Here is a 27312-nt window from a genome sequence, read left to right as displayed (position 1 = left end):
GGCCAATCACAGCCCAGCTGGCTCAGACAGAGAGTCCAGGACAGCTGCCTTTGTTATCATTCTTTCCTTTCTATTCTTAGCTTAGCCAGCCTTCTGAGATGAAACATTTTCCTCTTTCTTTTAGTATAGTTTTAATGTAATATATATAATAAAATAATAAATCAAGCCTTCTGTAACATGGAGTCAGATCTACCTCTCTTCCCTCATCCTAAGACCTCTGTGACCACGTCACAAACTACCTGTTGTTGATGGTTGGGAATTCCCCCTTTTGTCGAGTGGCACCCTGCTGCTGCCTGGAGGATGGCACCCGGACGGTGAAGAGGAGGGGACATTGGGACTGGCATGCAAATGAAGAAGCCCCTCACCAAACTTAGCAAAAACCCCTAAAAACAACGAGCCAACACGGAATGCCAATATGGAATTGATGGATTGAAGTGATGTCCAGATGTGAGGAACAGAACCCAGTATCTGCCAAGACCCTTTTTACCCCTCACCCTAACCTAAAAAGATGTCAGCTGGACAGGGGACCTCGAATGTCAAACCAAAAAACTGGGCACCTCCTGATGCTCTTGTGAGGACAGAAGGCCCAGCTGTGCCTGCAGACCAGTGGACAAAGCTGCACTCTTCCTCCTCCTCCGTGCCATTCCTGGGAGCAGCTGCAGCATGAGCACAACCCGGGCTGATTTTTAATAAAGGCATTAAAAAGGAGAAAGATCTCCTGCCCTATTTATTTCATGTATACTGTATGTGAAAAATGCATATTTTATTATTGGCTTTTTGCAAATATTAAAATGAATATTTTAATAAGAAGTGTAAGAAAGTAATGCTGTATTAATTCTCTTAAGTAGTGTGTTAAATATAGTTTTAGGTTATAAAAAATGTTAAAATAGAAACTATGCTATGTAGGATACTTATTTTAAAGAAGGGACTTGCAGTGAGACAGCAGCCACAGGACACCTGAATCTTTCAGAGAAAAAGAATTTATTGCTCCATTATCAGAAGAAAGGAACTTCTTCCCACCTCGAAGGTGCTGTTAGGATACAGAGGAAGAAGTTGAAGATGACCAGACAGAATCCTGTGTTTGAATGGAATTTATGCATCATGTAAGAAGGGTATGAATATGCAATAGGTTATTGTTTTTAAGGGTTAATCCTTTGTTAATGGGGGTCCTTTTTTGGGCTTGTGCTTCTACCCGGATGTCTGTAACTCTTTGTTTCTATTGTCTCATATTGTCCTAATTCAAATTGTCCAAATTATTATTACTCTAATTATATTCTATTTTTAGAACCATTTTATTACTAATAATTTCTTAAAATTTTAAAAAAACAAGTGATTGGCGTTTCCCACGCTATAAAAATTATAAAATCCAGCAAGCCTCTGACCACGAGCAGGCTGTAGTCAGATAACTCCTGTGGAATTACCAAACTCCTGAAGGCAGCAGGAGCACAAAGCTTCATTTAGAAATGAAAGAACGTGGCCAGCACAGAGATGGGCTTCCTGAGCCACCAGGGCACACCCAAGGGTGATCACTGCTTGATAGATACCATCAATCAAGATAACCAAAGCCAAGAAGATACATCTGAATATGCAACTTCTGACAGGATCAGGGCCTGCCATACCCAGGAAACAGCGATTGTCCAGCCCAGCACGGTGAAAGAAACTCTCACACATATGTGGGGTCACAAAGGAAATCGGGGCACCTCTGCCTCAGGCATGAAGAACTGTATCAAACAGCCCTGCTGGAAAGGGCAGTGCTGAACAGAGGGGGGGGACCCGGTGTGACAGAGGTCGGAGCCGGGTTCACCCAGCACCCATCCCTGGCCTGACGCCGTCTCTGTGGCTGTGGGTTTTGAGGACCATATTTTGGTGGCAAAATTAAAATCTTTTGCATTTATTAATTTGGATTTTTGACTGATCATTTATAACACAGGTATTGCTGGAAGCAAGACTTCTCTACAAATTCATTTCCCACAGAGCACAACAAAAATCCCCCTGCAGCATCTCCCTTAAATTTAGAAATTACCGTTTCTAGGTTAAAAAAATTTTGCAGATTCCTCTGAATAGTTATTATTTTTCCTCTGTGCCACATAACACCAACATCAAAGCAGGTAAATACTTCTGTTCTCTATTTTAATCATCACTGGATAGAAACCTAAAGTGTTTTTACAAGAAAGATAAATGTTATTGAATGATTCTGAACAATATTCAGGTATTTCTAAGTGTTAAAAAGCAGAAGCTCTTGGTCATACTCTCCTGGTTTTGATACTACCAGTAGGTCAGGGCCCAGGTCACCTCAGTTGTTTATAGTTAGGTCACTTTTCCTAGACCAGTCTTTGCTGAGATGCCCTTGGAGCAGGTGAGGTTTAAGTGAGGAAATGAGGAAAATAGGAAGTTTTGAAGACAGAATTTCTGCCTAACTACATCCTCTATATCTGTATCATATACACTATATTATATAGACACATCACTATTAGGCTTGCATTACTATCCCTAAACTAAAAATGTGCAGGAAAAGAATGTCCTAAGTAAAATAGAATAAAAAAATGCAAGAAATGGCAAGAACCTTCAACAGAGGATGTTTCAGATTCCATTAATCATAAATTAATTCAGCTATTAAAAAAGTTATCAAATGTTGACTCAACATCTTATTCTATGACCTAAAAATAAAATTAAACTCCTCTCCCACAGCTTCTTGTAAATGGATCACAGATCACATTCTACCTGTAGATATATTTTCAATTCCATGACTGCAAAATAAACGAATTACACATTTAACAAGGTTTAGTAAATAAACTAAACCTTTAACAAGGTTTAGTAAAATTATTAAATAGTAGATATAACTAAGACTCACTGAGAATGTTAGGAAAATGTGAGGGACAGGAAGAAAATTTCAATATTCAGAATTTTTCTGACAGAGGTAAATGAGTACAAAACCTCATTTTTCAGTCTAAGAAATCCTTAAGTGGTGAGATCATAGCAACTCCCTCAGAGCAGAAAACTACAATTTACAGTCTTTAAAGTGTATACCAACTTCAGACTAAGCACTGACAGATGCTGAACCAATGAAAGCTCAAACTTCATTTTAAATATGTTCTCCCCCACATCCTAAAATCACTTTGGAAGACTTTTTGACCAAAAGAAACTAGCACTGCCATAAAGGGAATTCAAAAACACCTAGAAACTCTCCTCTGCACAAAGGGTTAAATGTTTACACAGAAGCAAACTGCATCTAATAAAAAAAAGGAAATAGCAGATTTCTTTAAAAAAGACTACATAATCTGCTTGTAAATTCATGGATGTACTTTCCTACATAGTCAAAATACTTGTGTCTTCAATTTGAAAGAGCTGGAAAGTTGTTTCACCACCAATTTAAAATTTTATCTCGTTTTTTTTGATCCCACTAAGTTCAAAAACATTTCCCTTTTTAAGTAGCAAAATAAAGCTAAGCTAGAAATGCTGGATATAAGAGACTGGTTAAAGCAGCACAGTTTGATTTTATTTTCTAAGAGTTCTTTCCAACCACTAGGAGCAGGCTGTCCTTTTGCTGGCACAGAGCAGTGAGCAGCTCTGCAGACTCAGGCCTTACCCTCTCCTTGCCATCTAACCAAGCGTGACAGCAGCTCTGAAAGAAGCAGCCCCCAGCTCCTCACTGCACAAACAACTCCCACACCAAAGCCAGCACAACTATTCTCCATTCAAGACAAACTAGTTCAATCTAAAGCACACTTCTCCAGGAGTGAGGTAAGGAAAGTTAACACCTTTGGCAGGTGTGGCATCTTATTAGGCCAGCTTGGTAACTGGAATGAAGGGGTGGGAGACAGAGAACAGCTTTCAAAAAACAAATCTTCACCTGAAGGCTCATTTGCCTGGAAGCTGCCCCATTTCAGGGCAGCCAGGTGGTCTAAAAGCAGACCCCACATGTGTCTGATCGTCTCCAGACCCCCACTGGAACACACAGCTACTGTAACATTCAGGTTGTCTGAAACAAGGTATCCAAACTTCCTCACACAGGAATCACTCCAAGACCCCATAACCCATCTCAAATTCTCTTACTTGTCAGGAGACATCAAACTGTGGGAAAGGTTTCAAGTGTTACATATCAAAGGTACAGATTTATTGCTGGGTTTTGTAGCAAAAAAGAGAAAGTGGCTTCTTCCAACAAGCTGACATTAAACACACAAGTCCATCAACTCTCCTAAATATAGTTATTCAATAGCCAGAGGGAAAAACCCAACAAAACCAAGCAATCAAAAAACCCCACAAAAACCAACAACACACCACAAAAAGCTTCAGGAACCCAGATGAAATTTCTAGTACTACTCTTTCTTAAGTCTGAAGTTTGACACTCCCTTATATCAATCAGTGCACTAAACCAGACAGAAAAATATATTTTTTCAAAACCATACATCCATACTCTCTAATAGGCAATGCAAAAATAAATGTCAAGAACTGAGACCAAGAATGTGGACAAGGATCTATACTGGGGGACTTCCAAAAAAAAAAACCCAAAAGATCAGCTATCATTAGCAAAAAAACATTATATCCCAAAAATCCCTTTTTAGGGAAACACTGCAAAGCAGCAAGTTAATACTTTATTTTCATGTTCCAGGGAATAAAATTCTGCTGAAGAAATTTTCTGCATTACTGTCATTGGTAAATACAGCATTAGGTGGGATATGGGTCAATTTAGATTGCAGTAGTTTCAGGTGAGCCCAACCAGTGTCTAGCTTAAATCAGCATGAACAACCTTCACCTAAAGTGCAATCCACATCAGCAAAAGTAGGACCAAAGGCAGAAAAAGGTTAATTACACCTCCTCATGCCTACAGATCCTTTCACACTCATGGTTTTGACCAAACAGTAAGTGACACCACAACTACAACAACATGATGGGGAGATTACACAGGGTCACAAAAATGAAGCATTTAAATTCTGTTTCTTCAACTTTTGAGAGAAAATTTCACTACTTCTTATCAACAAAGCCTTCTACCTGCTTTTACAAACTCTGAGAAAAGTATTGTTGATCCAGCAGCTGCTTAGGAGTATTTTCTTCTAATAATTGCATCCAATATTATGTTTCATCCACATAATTCCCTCATCCCATCATGTGTGCAGATGACCAGTATATAATCTATGAACAGATTTATAAAAAATGCATGCACATACACACACATTAGTGCATGCACACACCAAGTGGAGCTTCCAAACAAAGCAGCTTTAGGAAGAAATGGCTTTGGCTCACAATTGGCACACGAAACCAGAGCGTTTTTTCCAAAGACCCCTATTTGAGTCAGACAAATATCCCCATTGAATGGTTATCAGTATGCTGCTTGGTCGTTTGCTGGGACAAACCAAAGCCTCAGCAGGCTCTCCTCAAGACCTTTTTTATCAACTACAATGTCAGAATGCAGCATGTCTGTTACCTCAAGCTCCTTTTGTATGGGCAGTGTGAGCAGAAACATGCCAACAGATAGTAGAGGACAAAGTACCAAACTTTTCTTTATTTTAAGAGTCCATCAACAGGAGTTTCAATGGAAAAAACCACATTTTCCTTAATTCACACAATGAGAAACAACAAGAAACAACAAGATTTATTTCCAACATCTGGCATAAGCCACTTCTCATTTTATTGTTTCTGGACAGTAATATTACCAAACAATTGTTTTATTTTTCTAATTCATTATGCCCTTATCATAATGTGAACTAAGTTTATTTCTGTATTCCATTTTTCCACACATCCTTATCAGTTTTCCTCTTTTTGTCCCCATGAACAGCCCTTTCAAAGTCTCATTTACACATTTTGAGATATAAATTAATTTGGGGATATAGAGCCTACAGAGCAAGACCCTTGTTCCTCCCCAGTGGTGCCATAAGGATGCCAAGCCTATTAATGCCATCAAGCAATCAGAGGGAGAACAGAATTAAAAATGAAAAAACTCCCAAAGATCTCACACCCAGAGCAGCATGGAGTAAAGGCAGATGGATTTGGGCAGTTTTTGTTTTTCAAAATGAGCAAAAAGTCACATACAGTATAAGTCAATTAGAGAAAATGGTTACCACTGAATTTATGTACCCAAATAAGGCTACAAAGGTAAAACTGGCATTTAACACAGTAGCATTATTACTTTATCATCTTGTTTGGATATAGTTGTTCCTTTTATATAAAAATGACCCTTGAATTAAGTTTTGACAATTGACAGATTGCAACTTCAATCACGAACCAAAGCATTTCACACATAACTTCACTAAATCAAAACAACACAAATTAGGCTACCCAAACCAAACTAAAACACCAAACTAGTAAAGCTTGGAGAAAAAGAGCCATGGCTTAGATTAAATACATCACTACTTATAGGTAGCTCAATACTACAAGAAAAAATCCCACCTGATTTATGTATAACTGACATATTTCACACGGTTTATGCAAAAAATAAAACTCACCATTAATAAAATGCAGTTAACTGGTAAATAAAACATCCTTGCCTATTTAATAGGTGTTTTTAACTGAAGGTAAAGACACTTGGGTGGAATATCTCATTTAGTTTAAAATAATTGGAAGACAATTTATTTAAATGGCTTGGAGAAAAACCATATAAATGTTTTGGGTTTTTTTCTGTGTAACCCCCTCCCTGGAAATTGTATCATTTTAAGAACTTGGCTGCCTCTCCTCTCAGTCTTTAACCAGGATGGCTGGCTCTGTCTCTGAGTAATAGAGAAATGATGTGTGTGTACATGCATGCTTATTTCTTTTTTTTTAATATATTTTTTGTTTTGTTTTGTTTTTTAAAACATGGTATGTTTCCAAATGGGAGCAAAGGTGGTTATGGTGCAGGGTGCAAGCAGCAGTCACTTTGCAAACCCCCCACTGAAGCTCTGAAAGGCACTGCCTGAAATGGCCACAGCAGCAAAGGAAAAGGAGGGCTACACATTTCCTGAGTGGATCTATGGAATACTTCTTTCAAAGCATATTGCTTCTACTAGAAAGTACACTGGGGTAGCTTGGTCCACTGACCAATTGTATAGGGTCTGGATGCTATTAGCACGTTGAGAGGTTGCTCTCAGTCTAGAGGTGTGGTCTAATTTTTGGAGGTTTTGTTTTGCTCCAAGGTCGCCCCAACCGAAAATCGCAGACCAGAATCTTATGTGTCAGTGAACCCAGTGAACACAGACCCTAAAAAAGCACTTTTCAGTGTAACAGCAAGGGGAGAATTGCCAGGAGTTATTTGCACTGCGACAGCTCAGAGGAGCTCAAAACATGGGCTGGGACACGTGGTGAAAAAGACAGGACTGGAGAAGAACCCCCTGGGCTTCCCGAGGCCTCAGGAGAAGGGAAGAACAGCACAGTGCAAAGGCACCTCGCCCCGTTCACTGCTCAATATAGCTTTCTTTGATCACTTTTACATCTACAATGCATAGAGAACTACATTCCTTTTAAAAATTAACAAGTCCTACTGTCAATAGTAATCTCGGAGAAAACGTCTCTCTGCATTTTTTAATTTGTGTATTAAGAAATCTATAAGTACATCTGAATAAGCACGCCTGTTCAGAAAAAAAATCATATAAAATACAATTTAATGTTATTCCTTTCCCTCTTTTGCAGAGTATCAACACTTAATGTCTGCATTCCAAAAGATCTGCCTTTCTTTTCTCCTTTGGGAAAATGACAATTTTTGCTCAGGACACCAGCAGTGGTGGATCCTTCCATGGCTTCCCCTTCCTAAGGAAAGCTCTTTCTTGGCCCCCTCCTCCAGCCTCTTTCCTTTCCTGGGGATCCTACCTCTTCCCAATGCAAAAGAATTATGTGAAAATTTATATTCCAGATATAAATTCGCAAATTTTTGCCATGTTTTAAAAAACAAAATATATAAAAAAATTAAAAATAAATTATATTAAAAAAAAGAAATAAGCATGCATGTACACACATCATTTCTCTATTAACAGAAACAGAGCCAGCCATCCTGGTTAAAGACTGAGAGGAGAGGCAGCCAAGTTCTTAAAATGATAAAATTTCCAGGGAGGGGGTTACACAGAAAAAAACCCAAAACATTTAAATGGTTTTTCTCCAAGCCATTTAAATAAATTGTCTTCCAATTATTTTAAACTAAATGAGATAGACCCCAAATAATTTCTCTTTTAAACAGAAAATGAACCTGAGCAAAGGTTTGTTTTCCATCAGGGTTTCTACATCTCCCTTGCTTCCCTCAGTGACAGGAATGGAGCAAGAGAGCTGCAGGTATGCTAAAAACCTGCAAAATATCAGAAAATCCCATGACCAAAGCCACTGTAAGACCAGCACTAGGAGCAGCAAGCTTCTACCACATTTTGCTGAACGTACACTTCAAATCTGCCCAAACTCATCTGCATGTCTGTCAATGAATTCATCTCTCACAGCAGATGAGATTTGGTTTCTGCTCCATTCAGACACCATCAATTCTTAAAGAAAAGATTAATCTTATGTTTCCTTCACTGCACATAAGGTAAATCCACTCAGAAAACACTGACAAAAACATGGAAAAAACCCCTACTATGCCAAAGTGCAGATGTGGTGAAAACAGCCTAATCTGACCAATTCCCCAAATTGCTTTGTGTTTCAATTTCCTACTGCATTGGAAAAACACCTAATCAGATTCACAAAACCAGATTGCCTACCCAATGTCTGAGAATTCTACATCTTTGAGACAAAAAAAAATTTAAAAAAAAACCTCAAGTAATTTTGAGTACTTTTCTTATTATATGTAGGTTGTATTATTTTTATTTCAGAACAGATGTAAGACAGATTAAGCTGTTTCCTTAGAATATAATGGTATCTTTCCCACTGATTATGAGAGAGAATTGGTGGATTAAGCAGGATTATAAAATCAGTTAAAAAACTAGATTCAATAACGAAAGTACAAAGTTGCTCAACCTTTTAGTCAAAAGCAGACCTGTAACAGTAAAAAAAACCAAACCGTGTAAGGTTCTTGACCTCTGAATATTTTAAAATATTATTCTCATTTTGGATTATGTAAAGGCACTGCAGCATGCATTTTTGTGCACTTTTATATGTACATCTCAAAAGATTTTCTACAAAGCATGCAGATGAGAGCACAGGAAGTTTCAACTTAAAACCAAAACCATTCTTACAATTTGAGAGACTCTTGAATTATCTACAGGTGCTGGAGGTTGCTAATACAGCAAATCAAGCAACTGAAGGCAGAAATACTGCCCTGTGTTATACAACACTGCTATTATGCAACATCCCCATTCTCTGCAGCAAGTACTCTTCCCCTGGCCTCTACTGCTCTGCTCCCAACACACATTTGCAACCATTCTCTATTGTATTCTATTTGTGAAGCAAACTTTCCTAGAAATGGGATTTAAATTCTGAACCATGCAAATCAGGGGAAAGAATTTAGCAGTTTTCCCCATTTTGGTCATTGTGTTCCAACAGAAAATGTAAAAAACAAAATAAAAATCTCATTTTTCATTAAAATTGTAGAAATAATACTTCAATCAATAATTGTCTAAGTCACAATAAACTACTTTGCCCAAAAGGCTCACAGATCTGTTCTTATTTGGAAATACTCCAAAGCTTTTTGTTTTATGCACAGTCCAAAATCTCCTCCTCCTCCACTGCTGTGACCAAAACCCTAAAATGCAGCAGCATCTTTTCCCCTTTAACTTCAGTTCTGCACCTTCACAATGCCCAGATTCACCACAAAGCTCAAACCTTTGGACTTTCAACAGAACCTGAATATATTCACACACTGTACAGAGTGTAAAAGGACAGAACATGCAACATGGCAAAATGGGATTATGGTGATGCAGTTTTGGATTTAAAGGGTTTATTCCCTGCAGGAAAAGGAGTGCTGATATTTAATAGGCAAAAAGGGCCTACACCTTAAAGTTTCACATAAAAACACACAATGCTCAAGAACTTCTGAAACAGGAGATCAAAATTACAGCAAATGGAGCTACCTAAAATCCCAATGGAGAGCACCTTCAAAGAGCCAGCCTGGAGCTCTCTGTTACAGAGAGAGAAGCTTCAACAGCTGAGCCTGCCTAGCTGCATGTAAGTTACACACACTGTAATACCTTCTTTAAACACCCTGCAAATTTTGGGGTTCTACTATTCAACAAATACCTTATAATCAAATCACAAATGTTCCTTATTTTATGCTCAAGCTGAACCCTTGACTCATTCCACAGCAGCCATATTTACAGGAGATCATGTGCTTACATACATTAAAAAAACCTCAAAATAACTTCATTTCACAGGACTCAGCCAGCTCCTGCTTTGGCTATAGTACAGAAAACTGCTTTCATGAGTGCAACAGCCTGGAATCTTTGCCTTTCTGCACCTCACAGAAGCAACTTCTGTAAGCTTAAGTTTCTTGAGCTGTACTTCAAAACAAGGAAGCAACCACAGATTGCACCTCAGCTAGAAGATAGACAGGATTTGGTTTGCTGCCATGATTTTACTCCTACCAATTGGATACCTTGGTTTTACCTTACAGTTTACTCACAATATTTATTTTTAATAGAACATTTTTCCTCCCCCTAAACTTCCCAAATACACCTTTATTTCAACTGCTGCTTAGTATTTATCAAGAGGTGCATTATAACCTAAACTTGTCTAAACCTATAATCTAAACTTGTCTAAACCATTATAACCTAAACTTGTCTAAAACCTGTCTTTTATTGGGAGTCCCTATGATAAAAGCAATTCATCTTACCTAGCTGAAGACTCACAAGCTTGGTTTTCGTGCTCAAGTGATTACTGGTGCTGCCTTACCTTGCAGCTGCTACTTTGTCAGGAAACAAAACTTTAGGACTGGTGTTTAAAACATATAAACATGTCATGACAGATACTAAAATACCTGACTTATGAAAAGAAGTTTAAAAGAAAAAAAAAACCTGTCATCCTTGCTAATCCTAAATATCAAGACCCTCTTCAGCTGGTTACAATATCAAAACTCAGTGAATAAAAAAGGCACAGCAGAATGTGTGTGGATCCCCTCCCAGTTTCATTCAATGATCAGTTCCCTTCCTTGAGAGGAGAATGTTCTGGCTGCTGTTCACTGCCTGAAGCTCTCTGGGTTTCTCTGGGAGCAGCCTCTCCTTCTGCAGCTCCTGCAAGCCCAGGAGGCTCTGCCTGCCCACGGAGCTCTGCAGGTCTCCCTGCTCATTGCCAGGTGTTCCTGGTGAGCAATTCCTCGAGTCCCTCTCGACTCAAGTACCACTGTTGGGTACACAATGGATGGACAGGGACAGACAAGAGGAGGAGAAAGAGTGACAAGAAATTCTCCAAAAAAAATTTCTTCAGAGGACTTTATTATCAGCAGAAGGGAAAAGGACTCGAAGGACTGTAGAAATGTGTAGGGCAAAACTTAAGTAGGCAACACAGCAAATTGTCTTTGCTTCAGGCACAACCTCCTGAAATTCTGATGATTAAGAAAAGAAAGTTCATATAATCTAGCAACAGTTTCCTTCTGCTCATTCACACTATGGAACAGAAACATGCATTTTAATATACTAAACACAGTTCAGGATCTGAGACCCAAAGAGTTGCAAATCCAATGCTGACAAGAAACCTAAATTTTTTAGTAAAACTTGGCAATTATCAAGAGTAGTAACATGTTACAAAGATTTGCTTTTCACAACCTTCATCAGTTAAATGATTACCAAACATACCCAGAACTCTTGCAACATTTGCTTTTGCATAGAAGAGAAGCTGCAAATATCAACAGAATTTAGGGAATCTTTACTTCATGATGCCAGGAATGCTCACTCCCTGCCTCCTTTAATGTTGCTCAGGCTCATCTTCTGACAAAACAATGCTGTTTGCTGTTCTGGTTTCTGGGCCAAATAAAGGCAAAAGAGTGTCTTCATTTTCTATAATGACACAGTTGAAGTCTGGAAGGGGTAGCAGGGGGAAGGATGACAGTGCTATCATGTGTGATCATGTGGAAAAGTGTGCCTTTATGTGGTGAGAAGTGTAAGAAGGTTAAAAAAACCAACTAAAAGCAATGTTTTCCAACAGTTATTAACTGTATTCAAAGATCCTTTTTCCACTTCTCTAACCAAAAAGAGATTTTATACCTCAGTAGAAACTCCAAGATAAAAGAACTTTTCATTTTGCTGCATATTTTGATGCTAAAATCCATTTATCACTGCTGTCCATACCCTAACCTGCATCCAGAGGTGCAGACTGTGCAGAGCTCTCATCTTCTGGGCACCTCAAGGTTATTTACACACCTCATGTACTCAGTACAAGAAAAGAAGAGACTAAACAATTGTACATCCACACTGCAGAATAAATGGCCTAGAACATATTACCCTACAATGCTTTCTTCACAATAGCCAAGAAGATTTTTTAAAGGGATTTTTAATTCTCTTTTCATAAAAAGATGTGGCAGATGCACACATACTTGCCCAAGACAGAAATTTGTTATCTGCCCCAACAGCAGAGTAGCTAAATTAGCAACCATTTGAATACAGAATATGCAAATGAATACCTACAGTTGTTATGCCTAGACTCAGCTGATGAAGAGACATCATTAAGCAAAAGTAGTGGAATTGCAGCAAACAATTCCAACACTATTGAATCACACAATGCTGCTAAACAAGGCTGATGAACCCTGCTAATTATCAATGCTCCCCATTTTTATCTTACTGCTGAAGCCAAAGAGTTAAAAACAAACAAAAAAAAACCCCAACAAATCTGATCAAACATCTGCTAAATTAAGGAAACAGTCAAAGAAAATAGCACTTATGAAACTATTTTGATCAAATCAAGTTCTGACTGCAGATGATTTATGTGAAAATCTCCAGAACTGTAGCTTCTCACTGCCTGCTTCAGTTAAGATATGAAAGTCTAGCATATATGCAAACTTGGTTTTTTACCACAGTGTGGTGTGGGAGATGAATGCATAACCCCTGTTTGCTGGTGGTTAGGCTAGGAACTGTTCAACCCCATGAGCAACAAACTTACAATAGCAAAAAAAAACCCCAAAACCCAGTGCTGTTTACTGCAGTTTCAAGCTCCCAGTGTATAAAATTACAGATATCACTTGAGCAGTCCTAAGCTTTGTCAGAAATTTTCACCTATTTTCAAACCTAACCAACCTAGATATTTCTCCTATAACAAGAAACTTTCAATACTAGAACACTTTCTAAACTGATGAGTGATGTATACACATCTCATACAACTAGAAATGAATTAGAAATGCATTTTCTTTTAACTGGAATCACAGAGCCAGTTTGTTCCAGGAATGTTTTCTGATCTTTGCTTGTGGATTACAAGCCCTGCAAATGCCTATATATGGTTATGTATATATATTTATATATATATATACACACAAACTGCTAAAAAAACACTTTAAAATTCATTAGTAAACAGCCTTTGCTTTGACCATTTAGTAGAGTTCAATAAAACTTTCTGTATCAATACATTTCTCAGTAAGGTCAAGCTCACACAAAGCATTTCAAGGAGAAAGGGTTCAGTGTCAGATTCTCCCTACATACAAAGTCATCCATCTCCCCATGAGAATGACAAGTCAATAGAACAGTACATCACCAGAGAGCTGCAGTTTTGAAAGCTGGAGTTCTCCAAAAGTCTAAAATCCCTCAGAATTTCTCTCCTACTTCATATCTCCTGCCTTGAGAATATCAGCAAGTTTTCCTGTCAAAAGCAGCATTTTCATCACCAGTTCTAGGTCAGTATTTTCATCTTACTACACAGAAAGCTTGGCAGCTGTGGCTTGTATCAGTCAGGAATCTACAAGGATATTACTAGAAATAGCTACTTCATTTATTAGGCTTAGATTTGCTAAGGAGACCAAAATATTTGCATCCATCCACAGAAAAAGATTATAAAATATGGTTTGATGACTGATTCTAGTATGCCTTTAGCTCCAAACTCAGTAATTGAGAAACAGTGCAAACATTGCAGAATAAACATACTCATTCAGCCTGCACTCCTCCTCCCTGCAATTGTGCACAATCCCCAACTTTTCCTGGGGTAGAACCAGAACATTTCACCAGTCTGCACAGGGGTGCAAGTGTTTGCTCACAAACATGGCCCAAAGGAAGAGCTTTTCAAAGCTAAGTGGTGATTTTACTGATGGGATGGGGGAAGGAGGGCAAGGGTAGAGTGCTCATTGTTCTTGTGACCACACAACCTGAGTGCAGCCACAGCTGCTGAGGGAACCTCAGCACTGAATTGCTGAGCTGACCCAAATCCAAACTAAAGCTGCTGAGACCAAACCAAAGCAGGCCTGGCTTGAGCCCAAGTGTGTGCTCCCTGCCATGACCCCTCCTTCCAGCCAACACAAACATCTGGTGACCACAGCGGACACGCACCTAAAAAACTGCTCGGTGTCATGAGACCGTTTTAGCCAACATTGGTCAAAACCCAGAGCAGCCTGGCAGGCAGCTGGCTACTGAGAATTCAGGGAATGACTCCACTGGCCAGGAGGAAAACCAAAGGATCAGGAAGCAGGGCAAGCAGGCATTTCTCTGTCAGATTACTGCACAGATGCACAGCCTTCAGGCCGTAAATCCAGCACTTCCATTAGCTGGAGCTGTGCTGCTGCTTAACCAGCTCCACGGGCACTCCTGTCAAACCCAACCTGCAGCTGAATACTCCTAAACCCACAGGAAAGAAAATACAGGTCACTGTGCTGCCAAAACTGCACCCTGAACACAAAACTATACCAAACACAAACTGCTAAAGGCTCCTTTTATCCAGTCTCTGGCCTCTTTCAAAAAAAGACACATTAACATATTCTTTTGTGTAATGTTTCTTTTGGATTTGGGATAATGATTTAAAGGAATCCTCAAATGCTTAAAGTGCAGAAACATGGATTAATTCATGTACCCCTGTGCTCATTTTGAATTATATAAAATATTTTTATAAAGAACTGATCAGTACCAACAAATCCATAGTTCTAGTGGCAAACCTGCTTTTGGCCTATCCTGGCAGAGTATCCTGCTGAATTTCATGGCACTCACTTTTGGGTAAAGTCACAGGTGAGTGACTAAGAGCCACTGAAATTCCAGGCTTTGTGACCAACTGCTTTGGATGAAACCTTGGTACTGCACACATGCCCATCATTTCAGGGATGGACTTCACAAGAGCTGATCTGTCAGATCAGACCAGTGCACGCTGCCTCTCCTCAGGCTCACATCAGCCAGGGCAGCCCAGGTCAGAGCCATGGCAGAGCCAGGGATTTGCCATCACCTCCTCTTTCCCACCTCTCCAGAACCCTGGATGTTTAACATGCAGGCCAAAAGAGAAAAGTGACCCAGATAAACACAAACATCCTATTTCTGCTCTCAGAAAGGGGCCCCCTGTACAGCCACCTGCACCACTGCATCAACTTCTGGACAGCCAAAAGAATACTATAATTTTAATGATTTAAAATGACCTACAATTATAGGTCAGTTACAACTACAATTACAACTACACTGATAATATTTTCAAAGCTCCAAAAGTTAATAAAAATTTTGAACCAATATACTTCATTATATTGAAGACTAATTAAATAGCACCAAAGAGCTCATATGGCATGTTATTGTTCTTTGCATCAAAATCAACTAACAAAGTGAGCAGAAAATTGAAAGTGTTCAGATTTAACAACAAGGTATGGAAAAAAATCCTATTTAAAGGAAAAATGAAGTTGAAGATAAAAGTTCTAACTCTTTTACTGATAGAAAAAAAAAATGTACCAGGGTTACTTGATGCAATATATAAGAGAGGAAGAAATGTTTTCATTTGTGTCTAAAGAATGTGAAAAATTACACATATAGATAGAATATTAAAAAAAGTATGAGCAAAAACACTTCCATGTAATTGTTTGGACCAACACAAGCTTTATCAGGGTTAGACAACAGTGATGTTCAATATTGTAGAGAGTCTTTCCTTCTACTGGTGGGAGAAAATGTGATAAAGCCCAAGTGAGTGGAAGTGCTCAGAACAAAGCCCAGCTGTGGTGCAGAGGTAGAAAGGATCAGTTAAGTGAGGCCCAGGAGTAACTCCAGGATCCCTCCACACACAGACTGAGCTCCTGATCACTGCACAGCCCCAGGCAGGAGTGGAAGCACTGCAAAGTCACTGCTAGCAAAGTGCTATCAGCACAGCAGAGCAACCCCTCACTGCTCTCCTGCTAAATACACACTTCCATCCCCATTGCAGGTTTCACAACAGCATGACTGGGACACCCAGCCCCAGTGTGGAGAGCAGGCTGAACCAGAAGTGACATTATGAAATGCTGAGTAGCTTTTTTTAAATACTACTGAGCAAGAACAGATTGCTGGGAAGTTTAGCACCACTTGGAAAATAGGGGACTGTGCATGCTCCAAACTGAAGTGAAATTACTAGCAAAACACAAATCAAAACCATTAGTACTTCTCTGCTCTTACCTTCAGATATTTTCTATGATAAGAAGTAAAATCCAAGGACATCTTAAGGTTTTAACCTTTTGAAGGACCCTTGGCACATCTCCTCCCCCTCACCATGCTCTGACAATGCTCAGTTTCTGTATGAACCACACCAACCAGGCCTGTATATCTGTGTTTTTACTTCTGCTAACATAACAGTCCAACATCAGGAATGTAAACATAGCAAATAAAGAAGAAATTTTGTAAAATTCACAAACACACTGCAGATAGCTTCCTGCTTGTTTGCACAAGTAGTTTTCTAAATTATAACCTCTATCTGAGCAAGGCCAAAATAATTCTCATTTCCAGTGTTACTGAACCAACTCTTGAAACTCCCTAGACACCTGGCTAGCAGATGCACAAAATGAAACATTTTGCATGCAGTCATCCCAGTACAGATTTAAACTGTGTTCCTTCCATATGGCTCCTCAGCCTAATGCCTTCTGCATGAGTGTTTTTTCCAGGTGAGTCAGACTCCTTTGCTGGGTGGGAACAAAAGAGGAGACTTCTCATCCCCTCCTCAGACCAAGGTCTCTCTGCTGCAGCAAAAGGAGCCATTCCTCGTACCTCTATGTCAAGCACAGTTTAGGATTTTTAGGCTTTTACTTCCTGTGCTGATAGCACAAAGACAGAACTGATGAGAAATTTTCAGTTCCAACAGTCCAAAGAGTCCAATATTTACTGCTCCAAGGGACCAACACTTCAGACAACAGGGAATGGCTGTGACTCTTTGCAGTGACTGATATTTGAGTCAAAAGGTTTCAGCAGCTCTATGAGGAGTTACTCACACCTAACATTCTCTGCACCTCTAAGGTTTTTTTTTTCTCCCCTCAATCTTTCAATACTTTATTTTTAGTATCTATGTTTTCAGATCTTCTCATTAGAACTATTGCAACACAACTGAACAAGATGTTAAGAATCAGATTTTTGAAACACATTTAATAATTATATATTCTCAGAGTAGGATGATGGCAGAACATTGCAGCAGATCACTGAGAAGTAAAAATCAGTTTACTTGAAAAAGAACTTAGGAGCAGGGAGCCCTGAAGGATTTTGGCACAACACTTTTTGCACACTATAAACTCTCTGACATGCAATATTACCTCTCTTAAAGGAAGGACAGAACTATAGTTAAGCATAAAAGTTAGAGCATTGAGTTAAGCATAAAAGAATAAAAATATGCTGCAAGAAGGATGAGGAATTGCTACCTACAAAAAAAAAAAAAAACACCAAAAACACCAAAACAGATTTCCAAACAGTACCCACAAACTGCAAGCAAGGATATAATGAGGCACAAGACTTGCAGAGCACAGAACTACTTACCTATGACAACTCTGTCAGACAGAAGCGTTCAAGCAAGTGCTAATGTTAAAAAATACTGGATTTGAGACTATACAACTACTTACTCATAACAAAGAATCTAACAGCATGAGAGAAATAACATACACCTCTAATGAGGCAGGAAATTTAATGAGCTCTCTCCAAGGGAAAAACGCTGAGCTATTTTTTCAAGTTGAACACGTCCCTTAGGTTTGCTACCCATGCAGAGGCTGATGAGTCTCGGCCAGTGGAATGTGACACCGCACGATCAGCAGCCCCTCCACCATGCCAGCACCAGTGTCTGCTGCACACGGCTGTGTTATTACATTGCAGGGAACACACTCCAACAACACTGGGGTGACACAGTACAAAACGTGAGAAACAGCCCTCTCGGGATCCGTAAGAAAACCGAAAATAATACTTTCTCATTCTTTTACCAAAGTTGATTAGTCCTATAGAACTAAAACCGTTCTTTACTGGCAAATGCAGATATCTCACTTGGCATCTGAGAAACTTAAATACTAACCTAACTAGTATTCTACGTCTGTGGCCTTTTCTTCTCTCTCCTTAAAACAGAGGATTTCCCTTGTAAAGAACCACATAGGTAAAAAAATCGAGGTATCTAACACGGTTCGTAATGGCGAGAACTTCCTAGCCCTATGTTCAAAGCACCCACAACCCGATTTCCACCCGGACCCAAGGCGGAGAGAACAACAATCTTAAGAAATAGTAACATTAAAAGAAAAAGCCAGGATTGAGAGCCTGGGGCGAAGCCACCGACAGACACCTGTGCAGCGAGGAGGACAGGGGCCCTGCTGCCGCTTCCAGACCCGGCCCTCGAGCACAGCCCACCCGGGGGCCCGGCCGCAGCACTGGGCCCTAGCTCGGCTCTCGCTGCTGCCCCGGGCGCCCCGGCCCGGGGACCCCCGCTCCCGCCGGCGGCACCCGCCCTGCCCCGGCCGCGCCGCTCCAGGGCCGCGGCCTAAAGATGGCGGAGGCGGCCGCGCTTCCCCGGCTGCTCCCCCGCCCCGCCCGACACTGAGCCGTACTCACCGCCCAGCCAGCCTCTCGTGCCGCGACTCCGCGCCCCACCGACACCTCGCCGCCCGCCTCGTCCTTCTGGCTCCGGCAAACTCCGCCGCCGCCGCCTCACGACCCGCGGCCGCCCGCCATCTTCCCTCCGCCTCCCCCGCCAGCAGCGCACGCGCCCCACGCCAGCGCGCACGCGCACTACGTCAGGGCGCGCGGGCGGGGGCGCCGCTCCTGAAGGGCCCCGGGCGGCAACGCGCGTGCGCACTTGGGGTGGGGCGGGGCGCGCGCCGCTTCCGCGAGCCGACCCGGCCGGCGCACCAATCACAGGGCGAGGGCACGCAGAGCTGCGCGCATGCGCAGAGCGCCCGGCGGGGCCGCCCCGCGTGTGGCGGAGGCAGAGGGGGCGCCAAGGGTCCCTCAGAGCCGCCAGGTCGGGACCCGCCCGGGACCCGCCTCCGGACACTCCCGGGACCCCCGGGCCAGCCGGCTCCAGCTTGCCAAAGAGGCACTGCCGGCGGCCAGAGCGATCATTGCTTCCGGGCACGGCCGTGTTGTGCGCCGCTCCGTGATAGTTTTCTCACGCTTACCAAGGCCCAGGCGCTACAAGACACTCCGCCTGCTGGGGCTCCCAGAAATACCTTTGGAGTTGCTGCCCAGGGAGGCGGTAGAGCCACCCTCTCTGGACGTGTTTAAGGAAAGATTGGCGGTGGCACTCGCTGCCATGGTCTAGCTGGCATGGTGGTGTTCGCTCAGAGGTTGGACTCGATCTCAGAGGTCTTTCAAACCTGGTTGATTCCGTGATTCCCTTCTCTGTCCCTGTTCCCGGGCTTCAAAACACCAACAAAACCTACTAATCTCAAGGCTCGTAATAATCTATTTGTGTTGGATAGTGCAAACTCCTCAGATCATTTACAGATCACTAGGTCTGTTACATTCCTCCTAAGGGTGCTTACAAAGGGTCATCAAGTAGTAACACGGGTGTAGATAGAGAGGTGCAGAATGGCTTTTCTCCCTGAATTAATTGTGATTAAGACTTAAGGGGTCTCTGTGTTTTGATGAAAATGTCTTAAAGCTGCTTGAACAGAAACATTCTACAGAGCAAACCTGGTTCAGCAGGGGCAGCTACTGGGAAGCATATGCTGTATCAAAAGGGGACACTAAGTTTTATAAAATAAAGATTTGCCACCTTGGTTTTTCTTCCTCAGTTATAATTATTCTGACCGTGGTAAAGTTGCATGTGTGGTTTACAGGCTTGGAGGAGCCATGGCACCCCAGCTCATACTCAAATCTCTTTGAAGTACTGTGCTCCAGGTGAGGTGAGCCCAAACAGTTGTCACACACCAGTACAGCCTCTCAGCACAGCAGCAACATTACACTTTTAGTAATATTTTATTTCTCTCCCTTTTGCAAGATCAGTGAGACTATTGCTTATTATCACAAATAATCTTAACACATCTGTCTGCCTCTTTCTCCCAACATTCTTTCCTGCAAAATTTTCCTTCTTTCAGGTGTGGTGGTAAAATTACAAGACTTGAAAGGGCTTGTTTAAGAAGTTTCTCCTATACAAAAGAGCATTCCTTTCAGATAAAAGCTAACAATCTGTGAATCTCCCAGCAGCTGAGCTCAGGTAGCAGTGGGTGTGTGATCCCCACAGGCTGCACCAGGAGCCAGCCCTCCACTGTGCCCCATTATTTATGGTTCAGCTTCATCTCAGTATTAGGGCAGTTATAAGGAGTCCATCCCTCCAGGGGTGGATACCTGGCTGTGTTAACATCTAAATTATTATTATTATTATATTTCTTCACCTTTTTCTTTCTGTAGCAGGATACAGACTGGGTGTCTGCAGTCACTCAGCACAGAACAGGGAGCAGAGAGGGAGATGCTGCCTCAATGTTTTCTCACTGTGATTGTAGTCACACCTCTGATATGTTCTAAACTGCACTGGGGTTATTACACTCTTGGAGTCCCCAGATCTCCAGGATCTGCTCATTAAAAAGGTCCTCATTAACAAAATCATAATATGTACCTAATATTTATAAACCACACAACTTTAATTAAAAATATCTTTTAATTTACACTAAACAATAATAGAAAAATATTGAAGCTGTAAAAATTCACTGTCCCAATCAAACAATAAAACAAACAAAAACACCACAGATATTGATGTTGCTCATCACTGAACCTTCTGAGAACCAAGAACAAGTTTCTGCATCCTTTAGAAGTTCCTAAAAAACACAAAATCACATCCACATTTCTGCTAAAAACCAAAAACATTGAAAATTTACAGCCCGGGGAGAGAGATTAGGGAAGAAACAAATACTTGAGCCACGGGGAAAAGGCCTTTCAGGTTCTTTGCTCTCACAATTCAGGGGGTCCTTGCCAACATATACATGGAACAAACCAAAAGGACAATGCTGATCTCCAGTCTGAATGCACCTGTGGCAACACAGCACTGGAGCACCCTGCATCCACAAGTACCCTTGCTCAGCTGGGAGCTGGACTGATCCAGAGGGCTGGGAAACAGCCCAGGTCCTCAGGATTTTGTGGCCAGATAAAGGGGCTGAGGGTTACCCTTAATACTGGAAGCTGCGTTTAGTCTGGATGTCGTCGAGAATCTGTTGTAATTCTTCATCTTCAAACCGGCCCTCCAGGCTGCAAGGGAACAGCAATAAGGAGACATTAAAGGTTTCAGAAATGATCTCTCTCCCTTGATTCATTTCAGTCAGAACTCTCTCCTGTTAGTCTCAACACACCATCACCCACCTGTGTAAGCACCAGGAACCACCTGGAACATCCCTGTAAGAAGAGTGCTCTAATCCCTATGCACTGCTTCTGTAAAGACAAAACTCCATTCTTCCCAGAACCCTCTGCTGAGTAATTTCAAAATGTGTTTTCAAAAAAGGCAAAGCAGGTGTAAGCAAACCTCTAAATGAAGTCCATGTAGCTCAATGTTCTTAAGCCAGTCCATTCTTGCTATGAAATCTTAACATAAAATCATGGAATGGTTTGGGTTGGAGGGGACCTTGAAGATCATCTCATTCCAACCCCGTGCCATGGACAGGGACACACTGCACTAGATCAGGTTGTTCAGAGCCCCATCCAGCCTGGCCTTGGGCACCTCCAGGGGCAGCCACAGCTTCTCTGGGCCCCCTGTGCCAGGGCCTCACCTCCCTCACAGGGATGAATTTCTCCCCAGTATCTAATTTCAGTCTACTCTCAGTTGAAGTCATTCCCTCATCCTGTCACTACTCCTGTAAAAAGTCTCTTTCCATCTTTCTCATAGGCTCTTTCCAGGCACTGGGAGCCCACAGTTAGGTCATCCCAAAGCCTTCCCTTGTACATAATGACAAATAAGGAAGAAACTGTAATGCAGATGAATGTTTCATTCCCTTCTCTATCTCAGGCCATGAGGTAACCAATCAAGACATGAAGAAGCTACTGCTCCTCCTACATTATCCACAAACAGTTCATTTGCTCCAATGGAAAAAACTCCAAGGAACTCAAACACAGCCAGCTAAAACCCCAAATTTAAGAGGTTTACACTTGATCCAGTAAAAGCTCTCAGAAGTGCATAAGGAACATGCACAAAGTGTGTTGCTGTCAGATCAGTGGGTAGAGGAAAAAAGACCAAAACGAAATATTTTTCCAGCAAGGGACTTGGATTGAAGAGAGGGTACCAGGGCATGGCTGGCCTTAGGTCACAGGGAAGTGACATCAGCCTTTGTAGAATGTCTAAGTGCTTACCTAGGAATCAGAGCTTTTGCTTCCTCAGCTGTCTCAGGACACAAGTTAGCCAAACATGCCAGTTCAAACTTATGGAGCTTCTTCTGCAGCAGTAAGCTGTAAGGGAACACAACAATTTGATGGAATTACAAGATAGAAATATAAAGGGGCTTAAACTGAAGCAAATGTTTATCCATTTATTTAGCAAATATTTTAACCAGTTGCACACTGGTTTTGGCACTAAAGTAATTTTTTTCAGGAGAGAAGACTCATTATATAAATGCATAGAGGAAAAAATAAAATCCTATCTGCTAACTCCACTTCCCCTGAAATATTCTGCAAAGTCTAGAAAATCCTCCGTTTAATGCAATCAGCTGTCAGTGAAATACTGAAAACAAAGCACTTCAGAAGGCTTGTCCTGGACAAAGCATAACCCTCCATCAAGAACTTCTTGCCTCGTTAGGAAGACAAAAGACTCAATTGAAGAACAAATCCCTCAACACCACTAAGATGTACTTTTGTTAAAAAATGAGGGTGTTAGAATGGTAGGTGCTGTTGCCTATTTCTTGTCCCCAACAAACCTGTCCTGTCGAAAAGCAAGTTGAGTTAACATTCAGGCAACACAGACAAACCTCCACTCAACACCCACTGCAACTGGCTCAGCAACAGAAGCAAGAAAGGCTCTTTTGCAAGGTTTTATTCCAGCAGGGTAACACAGTAGCTGAAGGGAAACCCGGCTAGAAAGAGAGTGAATCAAGTGGAGCAGGCAGCTTAAGAAGGGGAAGGGGCAGGAGGCAGAGCTAAGGCCTGGGCTCCAGGGAAAGAGGGGTGGCCAGAGGGATGCCAAGCCTGTGAGGAGACAGGGGAAGGAGAAACCAGAGGAAGTTGTGACACAAAGGTCCATTTGGGAATCTGTTTTTTCCCCCAGGAAGGCTAACTCTATGGTAAATAGTTACTGATGTTTCCAGGGCTGGGGACTTGGGATTGACCAAGGGGAGAGAGTTCAGGGGATACTATGTGTGAAAAACGCCAATCACTTGGTTTTAAAATTTTAAAAGTTTAATAGTAATAAAATGGTTATAAAAATAGTAATATAATTACAGTAATAATAATTTGGACAATTTGGATTAGGCCAATATGAGACAACAGAAACAAAGAGTTACTGACATCCAGGTAGCTTTTCTGGGCAGCACAAGCCTGAAAAAGAACCCACGTTAACAGAGGATTAACCCTTAAAAGCAACAGCCTGTTGCATATTCATACACCTCATACATGATGCATAAATTCCATTCAAGTACAGGATTCTGTCTAGTCAGTGTCAACTTCTTCCTCTGAATCCTAACAGCGCCTTTGAGGCAGGGGAAGAAGTTCCTTTGTTCTGATAAGAGGGCAATAAATTCTTTTTCTCTGAAAGATTCAGGTGTCCTGTGGCTGCTGTCTCGCTGTGAGTCCTTTCTTTAAAAAAACGTATCCTACATAGCATAATTTCTATTTTAACATTTTTTTATAACCCAAAACTATATTTAACACACTACTTAAGAGAATTAACACAGCATTGCTTTCTAACACAACACATCTAATATTCATTTTAATATTTGCGAAAAGCCAATGATAAAATATGCATTTTTCACACCACTTGTTTAAAAGTCACACACTTTTAAACAAGTAGTGTTTTTTTTTTTAAAACACAAAGTTACACACTTTTTGTAAAGCAGGATCCCTGCGAGGGGTGCAGCTCTGTGGATCCAGTTCCAGGGTGTTTGTTACACCCCGACGCTCCCGCTCACCTGCGCACGCTGGCGATGGTCTCGCGGTTCTTGAAGCGGCTGAAGCGCGCTGTGTAGTTCAGGGTTTTCATGAACACTTCCGACAGCTCCTGCTCGTCCTCGGCGCTCTCGTTCTGCTGCTTGCGGTGCTCCAGCAGCATGTGCACCTCGGAATTCAGCAGCGTTTCCGCAGTTTCGAATTCTGCAGGATGAATGAGGGAATGCCAGCACGGAAAAAAAAGGGGTTTGAAAAGGGGGAATGCACAAGTTTTTAGTGTAGTTTAGATCTGGGTAATAAAGAAGTGAAAATGTTTTTCACGGCAGTTGTGTGAGCCCTCTCACCAATGACTGGGCAGCATTTCATACTGAAAACGCTGATAAAAATTACACTTTGAGTGACAGTCCAAGGTGTTTGTTTTTTTGACCATATATTTTACACTTGCAGCCCTAACATGCAGATTTGTTCATATTTGTGCAGTATGTTTTCTTCACCAATTTTGGCAGAAGTAATGCATGACTTGATACAGAAAAAAATATCTAGAACTCTAAAATTCCACAGAATTCAGAAGTGATACCACAGTTTTCAGAAGTCTCTGAACTCTTGAAGTAAATATGAACACTGTTAAATGTTTTTGAAAGGCTTCATTTACTTGAAAAGTTAATTGACCTACTGAAATTTTATAATCAGAAAAAAAAATTTAACCAATCTTAAAAATTGTCCCCCCCTTTAGCCAACTTTGAATTCATTCATCATCACCATAAAAACTGTATGTGTTCCATTAACAAGAATATCTGTCAACATCACAGTATGAGCTGTTCAAAGCAACAGGGTCAGAAGCTGCATCCCAGAGTGCCTGACAGCACTGTTTTATACAACCAGATAGAGGGACTGCTAGAAAGGGGCTGGCAACTCTTATTTTGCATTGAGCAGTAAATCAGCTTGGGCTAAACATGAGATTTTAGCATTAAAAAAACCTGAAAAATAGTCTTTCAGAACTTCCTTATTGTTCATAACTCAACAATGCAGCAATGCACCATGGTGTCTATTTTTCCCCCCCTCCTTTTTTTTTACGGTGCCTGTGAAGTGTTAATACATTTCTAGAATTTATACTGAATTAATTTTCTGAAAAAAAACCCCAAAAAACCAAAAAAACAAACCACAGACAACTAACGTCCATAGTTACCAACTCTGGATCTGGACAGCTGATTTCCTAACTGCAGCAGCATTCACAAATTTCCAGAACAGCTTAGGTTGGAAGGGACCTTAAAGCGCACCCAGTTCCACCCCTTCCACACCTTCCACTGTCCCAGGCTGCTCAAGCCCTGTCCAGCCGGGCCTTGGACACTGCCAGGGATCCAGGGGCAGCCACAGCTGCTCTGGGCACCCTGTGCCAGGGCCTCAGCACCCTCACAGGGAAGAGCTCCTGTGTCAACAAACATCACTGAAAAAGCTTATATAAAAAAACCAATAACCTTTTCACTATAACCTGACAGGACTTTTTTTTTTTTTTTAATACCCAACACACACGTAGCGGCCCACCTAAGAACCGCTATATCCTAAAAATCATGAGATGCTTAAATATATACAAATAATTTATTATCCTGATTTTTAACACTCGCGGCTTAGTAGCTGCTGGAGGGGCGTTGAGCAGCGCTCCGGCCCAAGGAGCCGCTCGGCGAGGCTCGCACCCTCACAGGCGGCCGCTGCCGGCCTCCAACCACCACCCGAACCCCGAGCCCGGGCTGCTCGCCGCCCTCGCTCGCACCTTTGGGGAAGACGAGCTGCGAGGCGTCCTCCTCCACGTCTGCCGTCCGCGGGTCGCTGCCGCCCGCCGCCATCACCGGAAAGCCACGGCGGAAAGGGCGGCCCCGCCTCACGGGAGGGCGGGCGGCTCTATGGGTTGGGGTGGGGGAATGGTTCTGCCCGGGTGAGGGCTGAGGGCACTGCCCGGGTGAGGGGCGGGAGCGGGTCTGACCGAGCGAGGGCTGAGGGCACTGCCCCGGGTGAGGGGCGGGAGCGGCTCTGCCCAGGTGAGGGCTGAGGGCACTGCCCCGGATGAGGGGCAGGAGCGGCTCTAACCGAGCGAGGGCTGAGGGCGCTGCCCCGGGTGAGGGGCAGGAACGGCTCTGCCCAGGTGAGGGCTGAGGGCACTGCCCGGGTGAGGGGCAGGAACGGCTCTGCCCAGGTGAGGGCTGAGGGCACTGCCCGGGTGAGGGCTGAGGGCTCTGCCCGGGTGAGGGGCGGGACCGGGTCTGACCGAGCGAGGGATGAGGGCACTGCCCCGGGTGAGGGGCAGGAACGGCTCTGCCCGGGTGAGGGATGAGGGCACTGCCCCGGATGAGGGGCAGGAACGGCTCTGCCCGGGTGAGGGGCAGGAGCGGCTCTGACCGAGCGAGGGATGAGGGCACTGCCCCGGGTGAGGGATAGGAACGGCTCTGCCCGGGTGAGGGGCAGGAGCGGCTCTGACCGAGCGAGGGCTGAGGGCACTGCCCGGGTGAGGGGCAGGAACGGTTCTGCCGGGGTGAGGGCTGAGGACTCTGCCCCGGGTGAGGCGCTGAGGGCTCTGCCCCGAGTGAGGGGCAGGAATGGCTCTGCCGGGGTGAGGGCTGACGGCTCTGCCCGGGTGAGGCGCTGAGGGCTCTGCCCACCATGAGGGCTGGGGTTACTGCCCCGGTGAGGACGGAAACGGCTCTGCCCGGGTGAGGGCTGAGGGCTGAGGGCTTTGCCCACCATGAGGGCTGAGGGCACGGCTTTCCGAAGGGCAGGGCCCGGTTCTAGCCCTGGGCGCTGCTGGGGATAAAAGAGCTCGGTTGCCGCTGTGGGGCACTGCGGGGAAACAGCGGGAGCAGGGAGGTTGAGTGCTCTCCCAACAGAACAGCTCTCAGAAGTGTGTTTGAGCTCGCTTGGTAATTAGCTGCTTTTAGAGAGAAAGCAGCGGGATGCTGAACGTGTTATGTATGAGCAGAGGGCAAATAGCTGTGACAGACCAAGACTCTGCAAGTCCCTAACAGGAGGGTGTTGCCAGGTGTGGGTCGCCCTCTTCTCACAA

At 42.7% G+C, this 27312-nt stretch overlaps 2 protein-coding genes across 3 annotated transcripts in view; both read right to left on the bottom strand.

The window, feature by feature from the left end:
* WDR33 (WD repeat domain 33) overlaps positions 1-18920 on the bottom strand; it is a 71981-nt gene extending 53061 nt beyond the window's left edge. For both annotated transcript variants that reach the window (XM_036388541.1, XM_036388543.1), the window contains exon 1: positions 18795-18920. The gene's annotated coding sequence lies outside the window, so the exon portion shown is untranslated. The remainder of the gene's footprint in view (positions 1-18794) is intronic.
* A 1902-nt stretch (positions 18921-20822) lies between these two features.
* On the bottom strand, positions 20823-26155 carry POLR2D (RNA polymerase II subunit D). Its single transcript, XM_036389220.2, has 4 exons — positions 26029-26155; positions 24284-24464; positions 22518-22613; positions 20823-21425 (listed from the first exon to the last, which is right to left on the bottom strand). Exons 1-4 carry the CDS (start codon positions 26099-26101, stop codon positions 21347-21349), a joined length of 429 nt encoding a protein of 142 aa, XP_036245113.1. The 5' UTR covers positions 26102-26155; the 3' UTR covers positions 20823-21346.
* Between the last annotated feature and the right edge of the window lie 1157 nt (positions 26156-27312).

The sequence above is a fragment of the Molothrus ater genome, chromosome 10, assembly GCF_012460135.2.
Source record: "Molothrus ater isolate BHLD 08-10-18 breed brown headed cowbird chromosome 10, BPBGC_Mater_1.1, whole genome shotgun sequence".
In the NCBI taxonomy this organism is placed as follows: Eukaryota; Metazoa; Chordata; class Aves; order Passeriformes; family Icteridae; genus Molothrus; species Molothrus ater.
The sequence above is the reverse complement of the archived record's forward strand: the minus strand, read 5'-3'. Positions and strand labels throughout refer to the sequence as shown.

Bases quoted from the DNA above. Each gene is read 5' to 3' on its own strand.
- POLR2D (XM_036389220.2), bottom strand. From the start codon at position 26,101: ATGGCGGCGGGCGGCAGCGACCCGCGGACGGCAGACGTGGAGGAGGAC. The intron at 24,465-26,028 runs GTGCGAGCGAGG...TTCATCCTGCAG, and splicing joins GCAGCTCGTCTTCCCCAAAG to AATTCGAAACTGCGGAAACG. The intron at 21,426-22,517 runs GTAAGCACTTAG...GTTCCCTTGCAG, and splicing joins GCAAAAGCTCTGATTCCTAG to CCTGGAGGGCCGGTTTGAAG.